Consider the following 25,802-nt stretch of genomic DNA (forward strand, 5'->3'; position numbering starts at 1 on the left):
GATTTATTACTTTTCAGTTTTGATACTAAGAGTTGCATTAACTAAAGTTATTTAAACTTTTGGTTTATATTGTATGAAAATCTTTTGATACGTCTTCAAAATTCATTTTCTATACAAACATCACTTTCTTGGGTTCTTTAAGATTCTAGAAACTTAATTCATCACATTAACATATTTTATAAACCATTCAAAAGATATTACATAAAATTTATAACAGCATCAACATCAAGCATTCTTCAAGTGTTCTTTTGCACTTTGATCCATACATGTGGAACTATTATATTCTACATTATTTAACATTTATTTATTAGTTACGCACATGGGATACATACATATTCAGAAAGTAAGTGCCTCCACATGTAATCAGTAAAGTACTTTGATAATTTCTGAAAGCTGAGCTCCTTCATACATTAACTTGCTTGCCACAGATACTATTACTAAAGAAGCAACTTTTTATATACTTTAAATGTTTATGACAACCATTGACTATGAAATTGTTTGATATGTGTTTTTTTAAATATTTTATGAGAAAGAAATATGAAACCAGAACAGAAAAAAAGGTTTATGGTGAAAATTCAATGTTGATGGAATGATAAGAAAATGGGTTAGTTTAAAGAAAACTGAGAAAATATTATGGCACAGAATAGAAGGCTGTTCATGGTACTGATGATTTTGTGTAGGTCATATATGAAAAAAAATTTGAGTGGAGAGTTCATAATCTTGTCACTACTACCTTATGAATTTTCATAAATGTCAACAACTACTCTGTAGAAAATTAAGACAGATCAATTGTTTTTCACAATAATGTTCCGCCACATGCTGCTGCTTAAACCCAACAGCTCATGAAACATTTTGGCTGGATATAAATGGATCATCCTCCTTACAGTCTAGAATTTGTACCACATGACTCAATAATTCCTGCCTTCAAGAGGTTCCTTGTTGACTGTAACTACAGCAATAATGAGAATGAAAAAGGCTTTGTAACTTTGGTTGTCTTCATACAGGCAACATTTAATAAAGAAAGTATTCAGAAATTGGTTCCCCCTATGTTGTCTTAATATTGGCAAAAATTATGTTATGTAATTTAAAGTATCAACTTCATAATAATAAATTATTTAAAAGAAATTGCCATTATTTTTTAATAATCAAATGGTTCTTAATTTTTGAACATGCCTTCTGCAAATAACAGTGTTTATGACTTTGTTTCTACAATGAAGCTCTTGTTATGGCCAGTAGAGATCTTTTTGTATGTAGAAGTCTATTAATATTAAGTTTTGTAGTACTATTCTACTTCATTGTAATTCTCATAACATCTTAACTGATATTTATAAAAAATTATATTAATTTTTAGTTTATAAGAAGTTATATATAATTTTTTTCTTTTATTTTACATTTTTCTAAACATTTTTATATGTTCTTCTAATGTATCTAAAGATACATTGTTTTAAAAATATCAAAATAAGTGAAACATCATAATTTTTCTTCTTTCCTTAATCCCTTAAACTAAGAAATAATCATAAAGAGGTAAACAAATCATTTTTAAATTTTCTGTAAAATAGATTTAGGTAACACACCCTGAAATTCATTATAGGCTGGAAAGGTTCTATACAGAGTAAATGAATCACAAAACTAAAATAATGAAATAAAGGAACCGTATCTTTAAAATAAAAATTAAAAAACACAAAATACAGCTATTTTTGTATTTGGAAAAGTTAATAACAGGATTTATGAAAACGAATATGTACTTGTAAAAAATAAAAGATAGAAATGCAAAAATATAAATTCATGTATCTATTTTATAATTGTTATCTACAAAATATATTTTATAATAAATTACAAAAAAATAATGTCAACAAATACATAAATACTTAATAACAAAATGTTGTTATATCACTATTACAATAAATTCATATTTATATACAATAAATTCAAAAAAATATAAAATTTTAGAAACACAAATACATGAGCATTCACTACAAAATATACATGTGACCTGTTCAACAGATATTCACTAGTTTATTTTAACACAATTATCAACAACTTCTGTTACCACTCAGAATAAGTAACAGATAAAGGTGTCATCTAAAGTATTCAGACTGTAAAAAGAGCAAGTCACTAACCGAAATGAAAATAAAAAAATATGTATAATTAAACAAAAATACAAGTACAATGGAATCAATCAATCAATCACTACCATATACTTCTGTTTCTGTTCATATACACCTCTGTTCCTATTCATATATATCTGTTTCTGTTCTGTATATATCTTAATCACTTTTCTGTTTAGTATCACATAACTATAATAATTAAATTTATCATTTTTCTGTAAAGTTTTCTGGATGAAATAATATGCTAAATGAAATTATGAAAGATAATAATTCAGAACAATACTAACAGAAAAAACCTATCTGCTGAAAAATAAATTCTTTTATACCATCAGATAACAATAAGTGACCAAGTTTGTACAGAATACAGTATTATTTGCAACAGCTGAATTCACCACTGCCAAAATAGTGTATCTATAATATGTTTGCCAGTCAAAATAAATACATATTTTATAAAAAAAAAGAATAAAGTAAGATAGCCAAAAAAATCACATTACAAAGATAGTTTTACATAATGTCAGTAGCTGAAAACAATTAATTTCAGTAGCTATCTAGGCAATTGAGCAAATGTCTGAAAACATGTCACATGTATAAATTAATACAATAAATGTATAAAATTACATTTATAAAATGATGTATCTATAAATGAGCTGCTGTAAACTTAGATATTCACAAAGTAGGGCATTGTTTTTATCACCATATATCCAGAGTAGTTTCAATAAAATTATCTCTTGACAGTTTTCAAGATTACTTTTTTCTTTACAGCTACCCTTCAAATTAGCAAAACAAATGTACTGGAAGGAGAAAGAATAACAATAACCAAGAATGCAGCTGATCAAGCAGTTTTGGAAGAATTTTCAATTTTCCCCAAGAATCATGATGATGACTATTCTATGATAAGGTGAAGTGTTCAAAATCAAAAACCTCAGGAAAAATGAAAATGATGAAGGTTTATAAAAAAAGGCTTCACTAACACATCACTGGAAGGAAAATTGTAGGCAGGTATAGTCATTACAGTGTTAAGGAAGTCTGATGACTTGGAACAGAACCTATATTGATGATACAAGAAGGTAAATTGCTTCAAGGGGAGGGGAGCTTTTAAAAAGGTGAAAGAATTACTAATAGCAAAAAGGATCATGATTTAATTGAGGGAAAGGGTTATTGAAACACTCTGTTTGCTTTTGTGATATCCATGTGGGCCTGAATAATCTATAGAAAAACACATGGAAAAGTGGAATAGTTTTGAAATGTGTTTATTAAGAAGAATGAAAAAAATATTTGTTGAGGCACATCCTGAAAATTATCTCTGATAAAGATTCATAGAGAGAAAAGTAGAAAGATCCTCCAGAAACAAGGAAAATGGACAACAGCTGAAGCCCATCAAAATATAGCCTCACTAGAGAAGAAAGATTACCTCTGTACCCATTACAGCGTATTTTTATTTAAACTTCTATTTTGATTTCAAGGGGATTCAGGGAATATATTTTATTAAATTATATTTGAAAGAACAGAATATTATAATAATGTCACTGTAGACCAGGATTGAGTAAAAACACTTGTATATAAACTGCATTACATCACAAAGTTTTCACTTTCATTGATGTAGTTTCACAAATTTATAAATGATAGTGTAGACTGTCAACAAAACCCAGATATCCAAACACAGTTACCAAATCTCTGCACAATATGCACATATTTAACAAAATAAAACGTAACATTGCAATTTATCTTGTACAATTTTGTTACTTCATGCACACTTTTCTGGCCACTTTTCAGATATTTCTAAAATGCTCATATGTGAAACATATTACCATAAGAACATTAACAAAAAGTTATAGAGTTCAAATTATATTCCTGACCTAATTTCAGCTCTTGTCACCTGAATAATATTGTACGTGTGCCATATAAAATTAAAATAACGAAATGTTCATACCTTGACTTACCAGTTTTAGGTGGTGCACAAATTCAAAACAGATGTACAATTTAACTACTGAATCAAAACCAGAATGTTGTGTCCACCAGGTAAAAAGAATTGCTCACAACTATTTTTTTATATTTATAAAAATTATAGACAAAATATTCAATGGGCAAGCAAATTCAACTTCTGCAAATAATATTGATTAAAATACAAGGCATTCAACTGATTCAGAGTTGAAACTAATTTTCACCAACCTACAATTTCTACAAAATATATTAATTACTTATGAAATTCAGCTAATTAAAACAATATTAACATTATATCCACTTACTATACAAAAAAGTGACTTATAAATTAACGAAGACAAATATTTATATGTGTATGGATGTGTGTGTGTATGTGTTGTTGTGCATGCAAGCATGTACATTTGGGTATATCGATTTATTTACACAGGTACAACCTTGTTTATTAAATTTATAAATAGGCCTACACGAAAAGTTATAAAAAAATAAAAAACAGGTATTAATTTTGCCCCACAAAATTAATAAATAAATAAATGCATAAACATTATGCACAAATCCTAATACTATTATAATAAAATGTCACATATTTATATTATGTAACATTATTTAGAGTTTTAAGTTTTTGAAGTTGCATGTACGTATATAGAAGGATGAAAAGTGCAATTAATTCAGTAAAATATGATAAAGAATCTGGGTATTTATATTTCAATAATAATTAAATATAATTAATTTTTTAATAAAAATATCAATATAAAATTAAAATAATATAATTAAGATAAAAATTTTGGTGTTTAAAGTAATATTTTTTTCAAGTCATGAATAAGCTTTAAATAATAGTCAGAAAAGCGATATTAGCAACAGCACAATAATAATAACAACAAACAGAACAATAATGCAAGTCTTAAAAAGCGTAAAAAAGGAAGAAATTACATGGAACAATACTGACTATGTAAACAGTATGACAGCAACTCCTCTTTCCTTTAACAAAAAACACTGGCAGCACTAAATAAAAACTTCTATGAAAGCAGTTTTCTAACATTCATTAAAAAGAGTAAAGAACAGTCATGTTATCTTGATACAGTAAACTGTATGTTAATGCTGAATTATAGATTGTTACCCAATTTGTGTTTATAAAGTACTGTTAGCTCAAAACTTGCAAAGAACTGGTTTTACATTTAGCAGTATAAGCATGAAAATAACTATAATGCTTGTGCTATTTATAACCTTGTTTAAATAAATATATATATACATATCTGTACTACTCACCATGTAGACAATATTAACTGTTAAAAGAATAAATTGCTAAAAATTACATATACAACAAAGACTACTGTAGCAGTTTTGTCTTCTGCAAAACATTTATTAAATTTTATCAATACTGCAATAAATCAACTCTTTCAACTAAGCAATAATAAAATGTTTCTCATTTAATCCACATTCCAAAGTTTATCAAAAAAATGGAATAATGATTCTGATAATGCACTGTAAACTTTCCAATCATTTAGTAATCCTTCCTTGATGTATTAATGGCAAACATTTCATACATAAAGAGAATCCTTTTTCATGATTTTTTTTAAACTGTTAACTGCGTAAACAAAGAGGTGCTCAAAACATCAAACTCCTTTTTCCAGAACCCTCTTAACACTGGTGTGGATATGATGATATTCTGGAAACTTTGGGGAGTTAAGTTATTTTCTACTTTAGTAGGAACTCCCAAATAATAATACTATAAGACAGGGTTTCAATATATTGTTACGTGGTTAATAGCCAGTATAGTACTTGTAATCTATATACTTTGAAAATATGTATTTTGCTTAGGTTTAATCACTGTCCACTGACAGCGTAATTTTCTGGAAACATTCTGTTTAAGCTTGTGGTTGAATGGAAAAGACTACATAATTAGGAGAATGTTGGAAGTAAATTTAATTTAATTCCTGTACACCTCATTTTAAAATACCACAAAATCTTATTAGCCCTGCTTTATTTATTTACTCCTGATTAAAATGTTTCATAAATAATGAACATTAATTCAATTTTATTCAATGTAACATATATAAAGTGATCTGGTCCTACACAACAAAAAAATTCATACAACCAACTGAATTTATAAAAGAATAACCCCTAATTATAAATGCCTAAATATTTATATCTAGCTACATCAATGAGAATGAAGAAGTATAAATTAATTTTTTTTCTCATGCTTGTCTTCTGTTATCATTCCTCCTGTTATATTCATTTATCTTACATTATATTAAACATTTCCAGAGAGCTCCAGCATACTATCTACAAGCTGGTTCTCCATTTTAAAATTTCTTTATTTCTACCTTCTGTATTTAGCCATTATCCATTCTAAAATTATTTTTTTTTAGATCACATGTAAATCCCTTTAAAAAAAAACCCTTTTAATTACTGAAACTTTCAATGTTGTTTAAAAGTTACATTTACAATTTGTTAGGAAAGTAGTAGACAAATACTATTTGTAAAATATTAGAGGTATTCTATAATAAAATATTTCTATTATCAAAATTTCTACAATAAATCTAAGTAAACCAGCCATTATCAAATCTTCTATAATAAAATCTAAGTTAATCCAATCTACAATAAAAACAAAATAACAAATCATTATTCATAAGCTAAGTCAGTAACTTCTCAATAACCGAAAAAGCATAATAATCTAGCCCAACAGACCATATATTTTCAAAACAAATTGGTATATTATAAGAAAAATGACAATCTTGCAGACGTTCACACAAAATTAAATCTATATAGAAACTTGTAATTTTGTCCAATAAATAGTACTCTTTTAAAAACTTCACTTACCACTAAATGATTTTTTCATTTATCCAGAGATAATCTCGTTAATATAAGATTACATTATAATTGATTTAGGATCCAAGAAAAATGGATGCCACAAATAATTCAAATTGTAATGATAAAGTAAAAAAAAGTTTGTAACAAAAGATTTATCTATAAGGGCATACTAGCATTGATTTTGTTTAAATGATAAATGTATGCAACATAAAGAAAGCAGGCTTCATCTTCAAAATCTTAATGAAAAAACAATAAACCATTACATTATTACAAATATATCATTTATGTTAATATATGCAATGGTTTTATTTATTACATTATTGGTGCTGCTATTACTCATATGTATTAATTAGTTTTTTAAACATGTCTTTCATCAATGATATCTCATTTTTAATCAATTTGTTCTAAGTTGCATAAACAAGAAAATCTCCCAGACGTTTCAGATGGTGCAAACCATCAGGTTTAAGGAATATTATATACAAACCTGCCCAAAACCTTTACTACTATTTTAATTATTATTGTAATATTAAAGAAAAATCAAATAAATTCATACTAGATAACACAAAAATTTATAATTCTTAATTAAAGAGAATTAAAAGAGCCATTTTTCAATGATCTAGAAAAGGAAAACAAAATACCCAGAATCTTTATAAACTTTCATTTATAAAAAAAAATTATTTAAAAAAATATATTTACAAAGAAGTAAAAAAAATCTACAGTAAAAGAAATGTAATAATACCTAAGAAGGAATACTTTGAGGTTCTTCAACCTCCCCTTCACTTAGTACACACTCCTTCTTACCTGTTAATATTTTTTCTGATTTTTCAACCTTCTCCAGTTTTATATTCTCAACATCTGAAAAATCATATAAGAAATAAATCATAATAAATCATATAAGAAATAAAAACCTATTACAAAAACAAATTATATAGTCAAGTTTTCAGGTTGGATTGATGTATGAAAATATAAAAATCATTCCAATATTTTCTTTTAAAAGGAAAGAATGCATCTGACTTAACATAGCTAATGCAAAATAAATACTATCCTTTGGTTGAGAAAAACTGAATGTCATTTCCTCTTCTTAAACACATAAATACCTTCGTTTTAAAAAATCTTTGTCAATACACCAACTCGAATGTACTGCAAACTATCAGTGGATTAAATATTTTTTCTTATAAGCAATTTGAGTTCAGGATATCTTTGTTGAATCAGGGCATATATAATGTGTATCAATTATTCACACCATAAATATATCTATAGCCTACAGCCTACTATAACCATTAATTTTCAGGATAGATAGGTGTTGTTATTTACAACCCAGTAACAAAATAGTAGTCAGAAGACAGTACCAAACAGCTAATAGATGTGCATTGATAGTATCAAACAATATACAAAATGTTACTAGACCATCACTGAAAGAAACAACACCTTTTCTAGAGTAATTTTTAACAATTATTTGACAACTGAAAAACTTCATACTTATTAGCTAGGTGGTAATCTCCTTATACAGATGTATGAGCTCTGTTCAGAAAATAACCGGATTTTATTATTAATTTTACAGATTATTGGTCCTTGTCCCCTTCAAAGTACTCCCCTCCTTTGTCCCTTTGTAAAGCAGTCCTGAATAGCTTCATTTGAAGTGGCCTTTAAGGTCCATGATGAATTTGGTTTAATGTCATCAAAAATAGTCTTAAAACAGGATCCTTTCATCACCGATTTTAATTTCGGAAATAAGAAAAAATCACAAGGAGCAGGTCTGGTGAGTAGGTAGGCTGAGTGACAGTTATCTGATTTTTGGCACAAAATTGACAAACTGACAACGCAGATTGTGTGGGCGTATTGACGTGGTGAAGGAACCATGAGTTGTCTCGCCACAACTCTGACTCTTTTTATGGATTTTTCACGTAACTGTTGAAAAACACCTTGATAGTATGCACGATTCACTTTTTTACCTTGAGGCAAGAATTCAAAATGCACAATTCCATTAAAATTGAAAAAAGAACAGAGAGCATCTCTTTGACATTGGATCAAGGCTGACGTGCCTCATTCTTGGGGTGTGGAGATCCTTTGCCAATCCGTTACGATGATTCAACTGTAGACTCAATGTCATAGCCGTAAAACCAGCTTTTGTCTCCCGTTATAATCCTTGGCATGAATGTTTCATCATCATTGGCTTGTTCAAGAAGTTCCCAACAAATGTCCACTCAATGTTCTTCCTGCTGTTTCATCATCAAATGAGGAACAAACTTTGCTACAACTCAATGCACGTTCAATTTTTCAGTCAAAATGTTATGGCATGATCCAACTGAGATGCTAACCTCTTATGCAACTTCTCTGACAGTCGACTGACAATTTGCACACACCAGATTGTTGATTTTCTGAATTGTGGGTGTCATTAGTTTAAGTCGAAGGCCTTCCTAGTCAAGGGTCATCTTCAATTGACTGACTACCACTTTTAAATCATTCATAATGTTGCGTACAACCCAAGACATCATCTCCATAAGCTTGTTTCAAAAGTTGAAATGTTGTTGTGAAATTTTCCCATTTCACCTAAAATTTTACATTGTGTCATTTCTCCTGAAAACTACACATTACAATGATCACTACTAACACTCAAACAACAATAGCATGAAAACTAAACGAGATATCAACAATCCAAGAACATATGGTTACAGAGGATGTTATGTGGACACAATGCGGTCAACCGCATTTCATTAAATATCTCTGTTGGCACATAATTAAAAATGTTCAGTTACTTTCAGAACAGATCTCATATAGGCCCCTACATAGCAGTCCTGTCATATACAGATTGGTTTATTCTGTAAAATTTCTGAAATCATTTTGTACCTAAGAATTAATTTGCTCAAACCTGCTGGGTTGTTGCAATACTCTACTAAATGTTGATTCATACAGAAAGTAGTGCAGTAACCTCAAATCTGGTGATCAAAGGTGATAGTTATGGTGATAAGTCACCATTTTGTTACAACCAAACCTAATTTAACATTGCTTTTCCAAGTTAATTGATGACAATAATAACAAAACTGTTGGTACTACTAATTAATATTAGTAGTTTTTTAAAAAATATAAGGTTCATAATATGATCAAAAGTATAAGTACAGGGTACAACATACTACATGCAAAACACACAAAATCTCAGATAATCAGATTCTGAGAATTAATAAATTCACTAAATGAATTAAAACTTCTACTGTAAATAATAAAGTAACAAAGACATCTTCATTTTTTTATTATTTGCACTTATTTTTACAATCATTACTTATCGGTTATCTGCCCACCACGTACAATCGTTGTTTAAATCAAACCACCCACTAGTTTATTAACATAATTCATTGCAACTAATCCATTTACAACATTGATCCTTCTATCACGTTTTTTAATTTCGTTTATCAAGTTGGCAACGCAAATGAGAATGTAAATAGTTATTCCAATCAACAGTCATTTCATCTGATATATCCAGTTTCCATTTATACCATATAATCAACGATGTTTCTCATGCCTACAAGTAAATAAAATGTACCACAATTAAGAAAGGTAATCTGGAATTTTAGAACCAGTTTCCAGCACATTACCTAACCAATAAGTACAAGTTGGGCAGATAACTTATAAGAACCTTACAATCTTTGCACTACTTTTTATTAATTAAAAGGTGGAAAATCTTACTATAAATTTTTCTTTTTATGATTGCTTCACCCCACAAGGTTATTGCCTGTGAGTGTAGAAATAAACTCTACAATTTCTAGCATAAAAATGCCAAGTCTGACCAGGATATGAACTTTGATTTTCCAGGTTGAAGAATGAGGCTCTATATTTTATAATGAATTAAAAAAATTAAATCACACTGCAAATTTTAAAATGTATAGAAATACTTTGTTTCCTGTTCTTCTATCTTACCCTTTAAGCTTCTTTGAGAAGATATGATGAAATAAATAATTTTATACTTCAACAGTCAATTAATTATAACATTTTAATGCTTGTTAATCATTTATTATGATTTAGATTTATAACATTAAAAATGAAATTATTTTTTCTAGGACTTAATATTTCTGTGCTATAAGTAATACCCTATTTGAATATTTATGTGGAATTCTAGCAAGTAGATAATAATTTAACACATCACTACAGGGAACAATGGCAACAAATGGCTCTAGAAATTTTGTAAATATTTTCACAATATGGTAACATAAAGAATATCCTTGTAAGTGCTTATAAGTAGAATAAGAAAACTACTAATATCCCAATTAAACAACACATATGTAAATTTGTTAAACTGCATGTGTGTAATACAGTCAATCAAATACGACATAATATGTGTCTTTTAAGTAATTACATCTTGCATTTTATGATAGTTAAAGATAAATTTTAAACTGACAACAGCACTTGATATGCTTCTTATAGTTTTTTTTTTTTACAGTAAAATAAATCACATTCTGAAATCATAAAAATTGAAATCTATAATCACTATACCTGTTTACACTGACTTACCAACATTATTTTCATAGAAGTAAAGTTTTATAAAACTGAAGTTTTGAGTAACTTTTCTACAAGAGACAGTTTTTTTTAAATAATAGCAGATGCATGCTTCTATGTTTTATTTATTTATCATAAATAAAATATGCATCCACTAAAACAGACAATTTCAATAAATGAATTAGAATAATTTAAAGAACTGATTGTTCATTTAATAAATTTACCTGGTAGAACAGCAACATTTTCTTTATCACCAACTGCTGCTGAATCAGGATCAACATCACCATCACCTTCTTCACCATCTTCATCAACGTCCATGTGGTTGTCTGTACTAATATTACTACTTTTTTGTCCCATGCCACGTTTAAGGATTGCAGCCACTTCAGCTTGAACTTCTTTTCTCTTCTTTTCTATCATTTCTGTAAAAAAAAAAAATAAAGAATTTTATTCACATAACTTATAAGTTATGGCCAAATTCCTTATGGTCATCTCTAACAGATTATATATAATAAAAAGCAATAACAGTTTTAGTTTATTAACATGTACACTACAGAACTGGATTGTTAGCCTTGAAGTTTCATAAATTTTTCCCATAAAAAACCCCCCATCCAAGTCATTTTCTAAAACCTCAATAAAATTTATAATTTCACTTAAAAGTGATCCTTCTGACTGAACACATTGACTTCAACAGTGTTCCCACTTTTGGAAGCTTTCCTGGAAATTTTCTTTCTAGGTGTTGTTAAGAATTCTCTCCATATCTGAGCAAAATCAGTTCCCTATCAGTGAAAATCCAATCTAAGAAACAAGTAGCTATCAGCATGGGCTAAATTAGGGGAAAAGGAGGTTGTGAAAGCACAGGAATTTGGCCAAAAATTCCACAATCAACAACCCATGATTGTCAGGGTGGAGAACCCAATTCTTGTCTCACCAGAGTACAGGCATTTTCTTGCGCACATTTTCACGCAAATACTGAAGGACACTTTTATATTACTAGTTCACTGACAGCCCCATAGGATCAGTTTCTGCCTGATTAATCAGTTCTTGAGACACCTCCAGTCAGTGTTGTTTCAGCTGGTCTGACAACAACTCTGGAATAAATTTCATGGACATTCAATGCATGTTCAACAAATCAGTGTTCAGTTACAATTAACTGAACTACAAAGAGAATTAAATTCAGTTCATCAGCCATCTCTGTAATTGTAAGTCTACGGTCAGAGCCATTAAATTACGAACTTTCACAAAGTTTTCATTGGTTTTTGAAGTGGATGGCTGACCAGAACATGGGTCATCTTTGACTAATTTATGGTCAATTCTGAATCTGTTTAACCAGATAAAAACATTTGACCGGCTCAGATATTCAAAATTTCATTTTGGAATTTCTGTACACACACAATAAAGTATCATCATCAGCACCCACACAATATTTATATAACAGATAAATAAATATTAAAAATTAAATTTAAAACTAGTAATATAAAAACACAGCATATAAAGTACGTTAAAAGTGAAATAAAACCAAAATGAAATATTACATTAATAATCTAAATTAAAACAATAAGATTACCATCTTCCATACACCAAATGGCATAAATGCCTGTAACATACTATAGAAAAATCAAATTTTTGAATATAAACGAGCAGCCCAAAGAAACTGTAAAACATTCGATAACTTCGTCTCACCATTTCCTAAGATATTTTGGAAGTTAGTCCCTAATTTAAACTTCAGACGCAACACCGCATAACAGACAAAATCCACAAGGATGTGAAGTACAGTTAGTTGGCAGTTGCAGTGAACACAAACAGGTGCATTGGTCTGAATCATGAGATATCCATACGTGAGCTAGTGTACCCTATTTGCAAATGGCAAATAATGACCCCCTCTCAACAGTTATTCCTGCATGAGAAGCTCCACAGTAATATAATGTTCTTAACAGGACAAAGTTTATTGTTGATGGTAGCATTCCATTCACTTTGCCACTCATCATGGATCACTCTCTTCAGAAAACAGACAAGGTCATCAGAAACAACACAATTAGTGAAAGGAAGCTGGAAACAAGCCTTCATTACAGAAAAAAAAAAAGTTACACTCAAGTTTTTCATATATATATATATATATATATATATATATATATATATATAATATACAGGATAAGTATATTATAAAAAATACTACAATCCCAATAACTTAAACTGCAATAATTTTACTACGCTAATCTGGTTGTATAAGATTTATAACAATTTTTGGAAAGAATACCAAATTGAAACGTAAAAACAAACTCACTTGTGAATACAGTTTAAATATTAAAACCAGTGTTTTGGTGGATTCTAAATGTTGATGACACTGCTGTATTTAAGATCAGGTTATTCAGATGAAGAACAAAAGATAAAATTAAAAATTTTTTAAAACTCACAAAGCCATTTTGAAGAAACATATCTACTGCAGCGCCCACGGTATACAACTGCCTATAACCACATAAAACATGTCTAAGAACATGCTCTGCAGTGAAAACAATGTAATGCAAAAACCACATCGAAATTGGTCCAGTAGTTTTTGAGGAAAGCAGTAACACACACAAGCACATAAACACACACACAAAACCTCTTACCCCAAAAGCATATAACGTTTCTGTTCTGTCATGGGTAAAAAAGTAATAAAAATACGACTAAATAATACATTAGTTTTCTTATTTATAAATAGTAATACCATAGCCACATTATGTGTTTTAACTGTGTAAGACTGTCACTATACCATATGAGCCTGTTTTGCAGATACAATTTTCTCCTATGTCATCTAACACGGTCATATCATATAGTTTACTATGATGCTAGGCTGAACTGTTGTTTAACACCAATATATGAAATGATCATAATAAACCATCTGTCAGAAAATTTGGATGAATGACAATGGAAAAATTTTACATGCTTAAAAAACTCAACGTACAGGTAACTAAAAAAAACCATGATATATTTCATAGTGAATGAAAACTGTACAGTAGTACTGCTGTACTGTTCTTTTTTTAATATCTTTCCTCTCATTTTTATTACATTTATTCAAAATTTAACAATATTTTTTTCTTTATTTGTGATTAACATATATATTTCTGGAAGAACATTGTTTTTGTGATAAACTGTTTCATGAAAGTCAACTGTTTCTATGATCCAAGTACTTAATGTTTTCTATCTTAAACACTCATCATCAACCAAGCTGGTACGATCATGTTTAAATTCAGCTGCCCATCTTTTTACAGTGGCAAATGATGGAACCAGAGTACCTGTAAATAGCATCCAACTCAGTTTTAATTTGTGTAAGCACACTGCCTTTCAAATACAATTATTTAATCACGGCAAGATATTAAATTTTTTTCCATTTTCACAAAAACACTCACAATGACTTACTTAAACAATTACAAAACAACGACTGAATGTCAAAAATGGCTGAAATTTTAGTGAGTACCTACCAACGCATATGCAAATACATTCGCTAACTTTTGTTGATGAGTGCTACCATCTTCATGTTCAGGCTCAAAACTTTTCAGACAACCCTTGTATGTGAAGTAGCATATCTACTATTAAGCACTAAGTTGTTTATTTTTCATTCAGTTTTTTCATAGAAGTTACTTTCATGAGCAGCAAATGAATGGCACATATACAAATGTAATGAATTTCCTCTCTTGCATTAACTAATATCGTACACTACTTTTTTTTTACAGTAATAAATATTTTGAATCCATTGTTAACCCATACACTAAGCCACCTATGGTGTATACTAATAAGTTTAATTAACTTACACTAATAATTAATTAACTTACAGACAAGAAAAAAACGTTCAATAAATAAAAAACTGCAATAAAATAAAAGTAAAAAAGTAATAATAAAAATATACATTCTTACTTGTCACAGCTTTCTGACTTGATGCTAATCGCTCCTCTGTCTTCTGATTGTGAACTTTTGGGAGATAAAATAAGTGAGGTTTAGAACGTGTTTGTATAAAATTAAGCAAATGCCTGTGTGTTTTTTCCCATTCTTCTTGCTGAGAAAAAAAGTCAAGATTATTTTTATTTAAAAACTGACAGTTATAAGAGAATATTTTTAAAAATATTACTAACTAATTTATGGCAAGTCCCTTACTTATGATTAAGTATAACAAGATTATCTATTCATATAAAAAAAATTATTATAAGCAAAATGTTTTGTAACTTTTTGTATAAAACATACAAGAATAATAAAACAAAAACAAAACAAAAATTTGCAGAAGAAACCACATTCCACATCCTGTTATATAAAGGAAATTCATATTATTGATAAACTATTTATTTTTACAAATCACTAACATGAAAATGGGTAACATAGATGTTTCCCATTTTCATGGATAAGGCTTTAATTATTCTAGTTCATTTATACTGGTCTACAAACTACCTTTAGTTTATTGGTCTCCCGATACCACATCACTTCAGCACTTGTCTCACCACCGTTATTTCCATCCTAAATTTCTACTCTATCTTAAGTAATATTTTCCCTACATTCTACTAACAACTTGAATGAAACTTTATAGCTGTGCTCAACTGATGCTCTACAACAGGCTAGCAATTCTACCTTTTTAGCTTGTCTGTTTAAGTGCTGTAACTAACTCATTAGGTAAATGATCTAACAAAAGTACTCTGATAAATGGTACTCAGATTTTCAAGAATTTCTTCTTACCAATCTTATGAGAAAAAAATGAGACATGAAGTGATCTATCATTGCCTTCAATAACTACTTTAGCAAATCAACATGGCCAGCCTGGTGAAATCCAAGTAACATTCAGTCCAACAAATAACACCTGTCTCTGACTTAACTTTCCATCAGTATATACAGAAAGCAATAGACCTTTTGTAGCTCAGGTACTTTATATATGTTACAGTTAAAAATATTTAAGAACAAATTATGTAAAGCAAAAAATTTATATAACTCTACTTTACTGTTATGAACACGCCATTGTATACAGCCTCTAGCCAATAAAGACAGAAAAATTAACCATTCCATTTTTTTTTTCTAAAAAAAAAAAAAATAATTGTCCTCAAAAATAATCCTTTTAATCTTATTTTCAATAGCCTGCATCCTGTTTTCAATCTTCCTTTCCATGAACACCTTTCTGCTACATAAGTTAAATGAGAAATGAAATACTAAGCACAAATGGAGTGTTATATATACATCACTGTCTTACACTGTTTTCAGATATATTTAGTTTAATTTTTAAAGATAAAACCCATAAAAAGGAAATGTGTTAAAGGGATTTTTTTTAGTATACTACTATAAAATTAACACATAGAAAAATAAATGTAATAAATAAGTGTAATGAGGAATACAAAGTTAATCAAGGGGAAAAGATATCAAATTCTATTCACCTAACTACTAAATTAAAAAAAAAAACTAATATATTTTTAAAAATAAATGTTAAACATAAATTAAATTAAACAAATTAAACCAAACCTCTTGTATCCTAGCCATCTTAAGTTCTATATTTCTAATTTCAGCTTGTCTGCGCTTCCTATTTTGAAATAACTCCTGCCTTTCTCTTTTTAATTCTTCTTTTTCTCTTTTAGCAGCCTCTTCTAATTTTTTCTCAACTTGTGCTTTCTTATCTTCCTAGGAAAAACAAAAGATACAATATTTTTTTTACACATACATAAAAATATAAGGGAAAATAAAACAAACTATCGTATTTTTTTGTTACTGATAATAAATGAGGTTCAAACTAGTAAGCAACTAGAAAATAAATCTTGAACTGATATATCAATTAAATTTTACAGAATTCAGATAAAATAATAAAACCTGAATGAAACTGACTGCTAAGGACTTAAGAAAAAATAATATGTAAATAAAAATAAAAAAGTATCCACATGAACATCCAGACAGAACCTCCATCTAGTTTAATTTAATGTCAATGGCCTAATTTGAAGTTGATATTACATATGGATTCAATTAATTGCATTTTACACCATTAAACTTCTTCTTATTTTTCAAGCAACTACTCCCTCAAACATGCAAGGTGTTTTATAAACAAAGGATGAAATTAAACATCTTTTCTATTGCTAACAAAATTAATTATGAAAATTTAACTAAAAAAAATCATAAAAATTTTAAGTCATTTCATTTATTTCATGTCATTTCAATATCATTGGGAAGGTCATTATGTTAAAAAATATATACATTTTTTAACCTAAACAATATTTAATAAAAATAAAAAATGTTAAAATAAATAAAATATTAAAAATATTTTAAATAGATAAAAAATAAAAATATTTTATAAAAATACTGTCGAGAAAAGAAACATCCTTTCAACACTTTTCAAGTTGTTAGACCATATAACAAATGGACGATACTTCCTGAGAACAAAAAAAGACTAAAACCATTATTAGAAAATTCTTCATGTATATGAAGATATGAAGACTGGTGCTCACGTATATTAAGAGTCTATGAGCTTTAAATTCAAGGCAAGATAACTGAAATCATGTAATTTTAAGGGTAGTCATTAATCGTAAACGAAGGAATTACAGGAGTGGCTGTAATGGAATGGAATACAGGAATGGCTGTAATGGAATGGAATTACAGGAATGGGACAAGTCCTATGAATGAGTAAAGAAAGACTGCTTAAAGTCTGGGACTGTAGGAATAAGATGAAAAGGGAACATGATAGTACAGCTAAAGATGAGAGGATAATATTAAAAGAAGTATTAAAGGAGGGTTATGAAATGGCATCATGTGAGACAAAACAGAACAGAGATACCAAACAGAATAAGAAGTGAATATGTAAATACTGTCCATTAAAATTAGAATTACAATTTTTTTTTCTGTAAACAAAGAGGTTTATTTTTTATCAACATAAAACAATCATAGGAAAATCTTTTAAGATAAGACATAGCAGGCTTTGTAAAAATTGCTATAACAAGTTAAAATAAGTCCATTATTTACATTCTATTAAAACAGCATATGTTATTCATGCATAATCCTGTACAAAGAGTAAAGTAAACATAAAATGAAGATAACAGGCAGAGATTGAAATAAACGAGCCCATGAACATAGAAGCCAAATTTTTGCTTTTTTTTAATGGAATATAAAATTACAAAAAAATAAAATGCATCTAGTGATTATTTACAAATATAATTTTTATTTACATGTATAAATGATAAATACTATTCACTCACCCATTTTATCTCCTAAACCATTGATCCTAACAGATTGAAATTTGGTTAGTTCATCCCTTTTAGCTCCAGGGTGCTGATTAAGAAAATAATTTGAAAAATCAAACCCCAAATACTTTAAAAGAGGCTTGAATAATCCACTTACAGGAAGATTAGTTTAAAACCAATAGGCTCCATTGAACCAATAGTTTAAACATGAATATTAAAAATTTGTTGGAAATCTCTACAGAAGCTTCTAACTAAAAAGAGTTGCAAGCATAAAAACTGAAATAAGTTGCAATGTTTTTATTCCACTTGCTGATATTTGCCTACAACCAAATCTTCAAGAAACTCTGAATGTTTTCTTCTAGATGTTTTTAAAAATAAAAAGTTTTTTTTTAGCATGAATAAGTTAATATTTTCAAGTCAAACAAATTTAAATTAACACACGAGTAATAAAGAACAGATATTATACAATAGCTATTTATACAACACATAGATGATGTCAGCTACCAATAAAAATTGCAGAATAAAATGTTTCATTAAATAATCAATATATCAAAAACAATAAACCAAACTGATGACTAGCAAATACAAAACAATAAACATAAAACATATATTAAATGAATCGCATTGAAAACAATTATTTTAGAAAATACATAAAAATTGATTTAATAGAATTATCAAATTATTAAACAATGTTTATGATGAAAAAATACTAGATATTTAAATATAATGAAAAATTAAATATTTTTATTACACCATACAAAAATTAAAATAAAAAAATTTAAAATTTTGCTGAAAACTAAGAAAAAAGTCATAAAAGTAAATCTTACCCTATCCTTTAAACGAGTCTCTTCTTGTCTAAATTTCTGTAACGTTCCTAAAAGTGATCCAAACATTCTTCGATTTCTGAAAAATAACAAAAAATATAAAACAATTTTTTTTTAAATTAAAAATGAATAATGAATGATCTTTTTAATAATTTAAAGATGTGCCAAAAGCTGACTTTTGTTAAGAATCTGTGTTGTTATTTTTTCATTTGTTTTTTTTTTCAGTGTTGTTACTTCAGAATTCACTTAATTTGTATTTCTTTCCAAAGATGTAAGCTTCTGATAAAACTTCAAATTTAAATTATACACAAAAATAAAATTTTTAATAAACAAAAAATGAACTTACTATTTGTGAAACAATGTGCTAGGACTATGTTGCTTATGCTTCTCTCTCGAGTTTTACAAAAAAAATTACAATAATTCAACAAATAAAAAAATTACAATAAACACAATTGACTCAGTACTCCCATAACTAGTCTACTTGAGTTCGTAGTACCACTATTACATAACTACTTCTACACATCAGAACTTAACAAAATATCTTATTAATAATTATAATACTAAGGAATTGGCCAACCCAAAATTAATTTTAATTATAATTTTAAACATAATTTGTCATTATAACATGTTACATTTTCAATAATATTTTTTAATGTTATTTTAAAAAAGTCGACGGATAAGGAATCTTCTGATAGATCCATGAAATGTTTTTATGGAGAGGCCTTTGACATTAAATTCTCATAAACGTATTCCGTACAAATCATAGTTTATGAATTTCCTGATCAGTTTTTTTTTTAAACATACTCATTGCACTAAACTAACCACGTCAAAATCCAATACAAAACTGATGCTTTCTGATGGCCTCACCGGTCTAACCCCGTCACTATTTCTCCGAATTATCAAGTCTGTGAAGAGTATGTGTACTCATACAAATATAATGCTCTTTGTATAGAAAACGTTTGTTCATTTTTCAAGCATGATGTCATATTTCTTAAAATTCTATTTTAAGAAGGAATTTTTGATAACTAATGAATCATGCTGCTATTAATTTAACTTTTACATTTTTTTTAAAATATCATCTGACGACGTATTAAGAAATCCATATAACAAAATAATTTATAATAAAATAAAATATAAATAAATTCACCAATTTAAATAAGCCAATTCAATTTAATTTACATTTAGGTCAGAATTTACAATGGTTACAGAGACTATGAAATACTGTTTTCAATATTTTAGTGCCATATAATCAATTACACATATAAAAAAATCAATAAATCAAAATCTATTAAAGCCAGTTAGAAAAATAGTGCAATAGTCAATGGTGTCACATTCAAACAGCAAATAGAGTTACATTCCGTTATCTACACTTTTACAATTGCCAATGCTTTTGAATTCTTTTTTCTTCTCAACACATATTTATTTTTACTTTTAGTAAATAGTGAATAAAAAGACTGCATTTACAACATGTATTAGAATGCAATTTGATAGAACACTCCTTTTTGAATATTAATTGATTGCTATTATTTTCTACAACCTATAATTTTACTTCCTAATATATTTAAGTAAATGTTGTATTTAAGTAAATATATTTATTAAAACTGTGAACACAGTTAAAAAAGACTGATAATAAAAAAAATGATCATTTAATGTAACAATAAACTGATGCCTAAAAAATGTAAATAAGTTTTGAATGTAAACAAATTCATAAGAAAATTAAAAATTAATATAAGTTAAAATTTTCTTTCAATCATAATTTTCAGCTATGATTGAAGTAATAATAGGTAAAAATATAGCCAGTTTCCTGTAAGTTTGTGCAAGGATCAATGATTCAGTAATCACATAAACGATAAATGTACTCCATGAGGCAAATTAAAATGGAGTAACATATATCAACTGCAAATAGATTGCTGAAAGCTGGGGTGAAATGAACAGCAGATAATTTAAATTTTGAAAAAGGACTATGAAAACCACTAGACTAAATTCAATGATGGTTGCCAGAAAATCTCTCACAACTTGTAAAAGTAATCACTGAAAGCAACAACAGCACATGATAGGAAAGTAATTAGTTTAAAATTACCAATAAAATGTTACACAAAGAGGCAAAACTCATTACTCAAATTGGTAAATGTTTCAGCAGTTTATGTCTTTCATGTTAACTCTAAATCCACAAAATCAGCATTAAAAAGTGAGAAAGCTGTGGTTTTGTAAACACCTTGCGGATTGGAATGAAAGATTTTAATAATTTATTACAATAATTTATTATTCTAATGCAAATATAAACATATATATTCAAAATATCAATATATGTACATACATATATGAAAAGTCTATGTGTTATATTTTATTTATACTCTAAACATTGATCTATAACTGATATTTCTGGATCAACAGAAAAAAGTCTTCATTTCTATAAGACCTTTCAGAATATTGAAAGTGACGATAGAACATCATTTTATCAGTATATTAAACAAATAAAATGAATAAATAAATACCTTGCTTTACTGTGTTCATCAGTACCCTGGGCTGCAAGAACTTCTTGTCTGGATGGAAGTTGTGGAGGAAAAGCGATCACTTGTGAAGACAGAGCAGGCTGTAAATAAAAAGTATAAATATAAAATTAAATTACAACAAAACTAATAATTTTAATTCCATGAAATTTCTTTCAAAACTGTTTTAATTATTTCTTACTTTTTAAGGAAACACTCATCAAAATATTTTCTCACATGAAAATTTAAAACTATATTGTTTTAATCATTTCATCAAAATCTCCCAACTAAACTGAAAATTTTTTCAGAAGAAATTGATGTTAAATACAAAAAAATTAATGAATGGAATGACTAATGTGAACATGGCCCAAGATATGAGAAAAAGTACTGAGAGTGTAAAAATTCTGCCAGCATTAAACAAAAAAGGCATTAATCTTTATACACACACACACACACACACACACACACAAGTATCTAATAAGCTGACAAGACTTACTGTGATTTCTTGAATTCACATTTCTTGAATGTCTGACATTATACCTTAGAGATCTCTCATCTTCGGTAATTAAAAAATGGATTTTAATCCATCTCTAACCACCTTTAATACTAGGCAATTGCCCTCCTCTTAAAGCTTATTTTAATAACATAATGAATTTTCAACCATTAACTGCCCAGAATTCCTTATAATCACCTAGCCCATTAGGTTAATGTTTTGCCATCCCTAATATAAAATAGGCTCTTAAAAAAAGGAGCCATATCTTGTTTCAGCTTTCTCTAAATCAGAAAAAAACCCAATTTAGCACTCTTCAGAAGCATTTTGTAATGTTTTTGATCATATCAGGTTTTGTAAAGTTTTGTTAATTTTTCTTTTCATTTAAATATTAACTATTAACTAACAGTAAATGATCTAACATTTAAATGGGTTTCAACAACAGAAATAATTTACTTCTTAAAACACTTGTAATCCCTTCCAGTTACTTCTTTTTAACAACTTACAGTAATCACAACACTTTTAAAAAGAAAACCTTCATTCAATCCATCAAAATTCATTATAGAGACAAAACGTTTCCTCAGGTTTCAGTTTTTTACTGTACAAAATCAGTACATCTGACAAAATGCAGTAGACTGCAACAGACTGGTCATACATGATTAACTTACAATGTGTAGATCACTACAAAGTTTTCTGTATTTATAGTTAACTATTGACAAATTTGAAGATTTTTCTATAAGTCATAAAAGAGTAAAAACAGCAAAGCCTATAAATAGATCAGAATTATATGTTTGGTTATACAACAAAGAAAAATTAAATATTAATTCAAACTTCCATTTTTCTCAGCACAAAAGTAAATAAAAATACATTTAAAAACTTTAATTTTCATAAATTGTTTTGATTTGTACTCTTCTGGTCATGAAAGAATCTGTCATATAAAAATTTAGGATAATAGCAGTTTTTCATTATTTACAATGTGCAGGATTTAAATCATTTACCTTATTAGTACTAGTATCTTCATCACCACTGTTGTCATCACGACGATTCCTCACTGGCCTGGATAACCTGAAACATTACCAATAATTATCTATTAAAATTATTTTTATAAAAAACCATAAATGTTATCTGTCATTTGTTAATTGATAAAAAGAAACAGATTAATTCACCACATAAACTTGAACATGGAAGATATGAGTACGGAAAATTTTTTGTAAGAAAAAATGATAAGTGTTTGAAAGGCTAAGACACTACTACTCCACCACGTAGTTGGCAAATTAAACATTTTTACACTACTGAAAAGTACATAATAAAACACAAACTAATAACAGTTAAAAAAAAAAAAAGATTTAATCAAAAAGTAATGTAATACATCATTTTACGTAACAGCTTAAATGTATGCACAGTTAATGCAGCACTTACTATGCATCAAAATTCACTTCTTTTCTTTTCAAGTCTAAAGTCGTATATTTTTTGTGCCTAAAATTAACACAAAATTTATCAATCCCAACTAAAATATTTTCTCTAGTGTTAGTCAGTCATACCATCATGTGGGTAAGGAAATTTCCTTCAAATTACAAATTAAACTTATTTTTTGTATTGATATTTAGAGAAAAAAATTGACAATGCAAAGAAATGTACTTGCATTAAAAGGGTGAAAGATCAGAATTACCTTAAAAATAATACTAAATAATATTATCAAACATCAATTTTCATTACAAAAAGACATGAAGAAAAAGAAATTGTACTAATGGAATTTGATTAAGTTTTGTTTTGTGTGGCTTATTACTTACACAGGAGTCCTTAATTTTCAAAGAAAATCGAAGAAATATGCACGAAAAGAGACTTTCTTAAATGAGAGCCAGATTTACCAAAAAGTAAAAATATTTACCTTGGCTAGTCTTTATCATACAGAAATGAAAAAGTTTAATGAAATTTTTTTATAAAACAAACACTAGATTTATGCAAAACTCCACTTTTAGTCCAATTTTCCTCATTTAACCCTCATTTTCAAGGTAGAACTGAAGATACATTAAATTAAATAAATCTGAACATGCATATGAAAAAACATTTTATCAGAAATTTTTACGTTTACGATAATCTTCTAATGCCCTCTGGCAATTTCTTTAGTCATGGTCTAAAATGTTATAATTTTTTCTTCACACAATTTTTTTTATCCACATATAAGTGTCAATGGAAAACTATTCTTCTACAATTCAACTCTCCTTGTATTATCTAGTTTTTAAAACTATTCTCCCCTCTATAGTGAGAGAGATTTATTTCATTACCCTTTTTAATTGAAAAAGTTCCAAAATTTAAAAAGTCTGAAATTTGTGAAACATACATTGTCGAGAAAATGTCATGGAGACCGAGTCTTCTGTAACTGAAAGGAGCAAATTATCAATTCCGGTATAAAAGAGAAAAAATAAAAACAAATTTAATTAATAAATATCCACATTACTAAACAAAATTATAAATTATGAATTTCTATCTATGAAATTATTATTTAAGTTATAGTTGACAATGAAATACCAATTTATGAGTTACAAAATGAAATGTTTCAGTCAAATATACTTCTTTTCATGTGACTATCATATTAACACAATATTTATGAAATCTGTTTTCCAAACAGTACTTCACAGTATTTATATATGAAAGTATTTTATATTTATTTAATTAAAATTATATGCCTATTTTGATAACAAATTATCAGGTTCCACTAATACTTCCAATGCAGAAATTACATAATTTCATTATTGCAGAAATATAAAAAAACTTGAAAGAGGATACACAAAATCAAGAAAACATCAGTCGGCAAAGAAATATATAGTAAACATTGAAGGATATGGAAGAAGTGTTCAGTCAACAGCAATGGAACGACAGATAATGGAAATAAATCGTAGGTAAATACGATCAAAAGAAACAAAAAAGGGAAGTTTGTGAATGTTTTTATTTAATTTTTAATCAACAAGCTGTTTAGTTGGTGGTTATTATATAATAATTTATTCTTTAATTGTTTTTTAAACAAAAAGACGAACCTGCTAAAAACAGCCTTAGGATCTCCAAGTCTCTTCTTCACCGACAACCGATCCTCCTCACCTCTTCCACGGATGTCTTCTTGTCGTCCTCTATTAAAAAAAATTTACAAAACCATAGTAAGGTACATAAGTACAGAAATCTAAAAACATAAGTAAATACAAAAGCCATTGATAAATTTAAGAATGTTTGTATACAAAATAGTCATGCTAGTGAACAATAAAAAGGTAGTTCTTGTTATTTCAGCTCAATTTACACAGTATGTCTGAAAAGTTCCCAAACTAAATTAAATAAAAATTAAAAATACAGATTTACAGATAAACAAATTTACTCGCATAAGCCCTCTACATCGAAACCTTCTCTCTTGTTATACACTCGTTGCAGTGCAGGTAGAACCCATCAAATGCTCTGAAGAAATCACTTTGTGGGATCACCTTCAACTGCTCAGTGCA

The 25,802-nt window shown here is 28.0% G+C and overlaps 1 protein-coding gene across 4 annotated transcripts in view; it reads right to left on the minus strand.

Annotated features, from left to right (window-relative positions):
- The window catches only part of Pnn (desmosome associated protein-like protein pinnin), a 44,764-nt gene that overhangs the window by 10,634 nt on the left and 8,328 nt on the right, over positions 1-25,802 (minus strand). For 3 of the 4 annotated variants that reach the window (XM_075366749.1, XM_075366748.1, XM_075366747.1), the window contains exons 3-10: positions 25,353-25,442; positions 23,316-23,382; positions 21,834-21,931; positions 19,342-19,417; positions 16,815-16,970; positions 15,237-15,375; positions 11,570-11,764; positions 7,659-7,712 (exon numbers count right to left, since the gene is read on the minus strand). In XM_075366749.1, coding sequence (XP_075222864.1) covers positions 7,659-7,712; positions 11,570-11,764; positions 15,237-15,375; positions 16,815-16,970; positions 19,342-19,417; positions 21,834-21,931; positions 23,316-23,382; positions 25,353-25,442 — 875 coding nt within the window. Of the gene's footprint in view, positions 1-1,768; positions 7,713-11,569; positions 11,765-15,236; positions 15,376-16,814; positions 16,971-19,341; positions 19,418-21,833; positions 21,932-23,315; positions 23,383-25,352; positions 25,443-25,802 lie in introns of those variants that run through there. The other variant, XM_075366746.1, reaches the window with a different exon arrangement.

The sequence above is a fragment of the Lycorma delicatula genome, chromosome 5, assembly GCF_047948215.1.
Source record: "Lycorma delicatula isolate Av1 chromosome 5, ASM4794821v1, whole genome shotgun sequence".
Classification (NCBI taxonomy): Eukaryota; Metazoa; Arthropoda; class Insecta; order Hemiptera; family Fulgoridae; genus Lycorma; species Lycorma delicatula.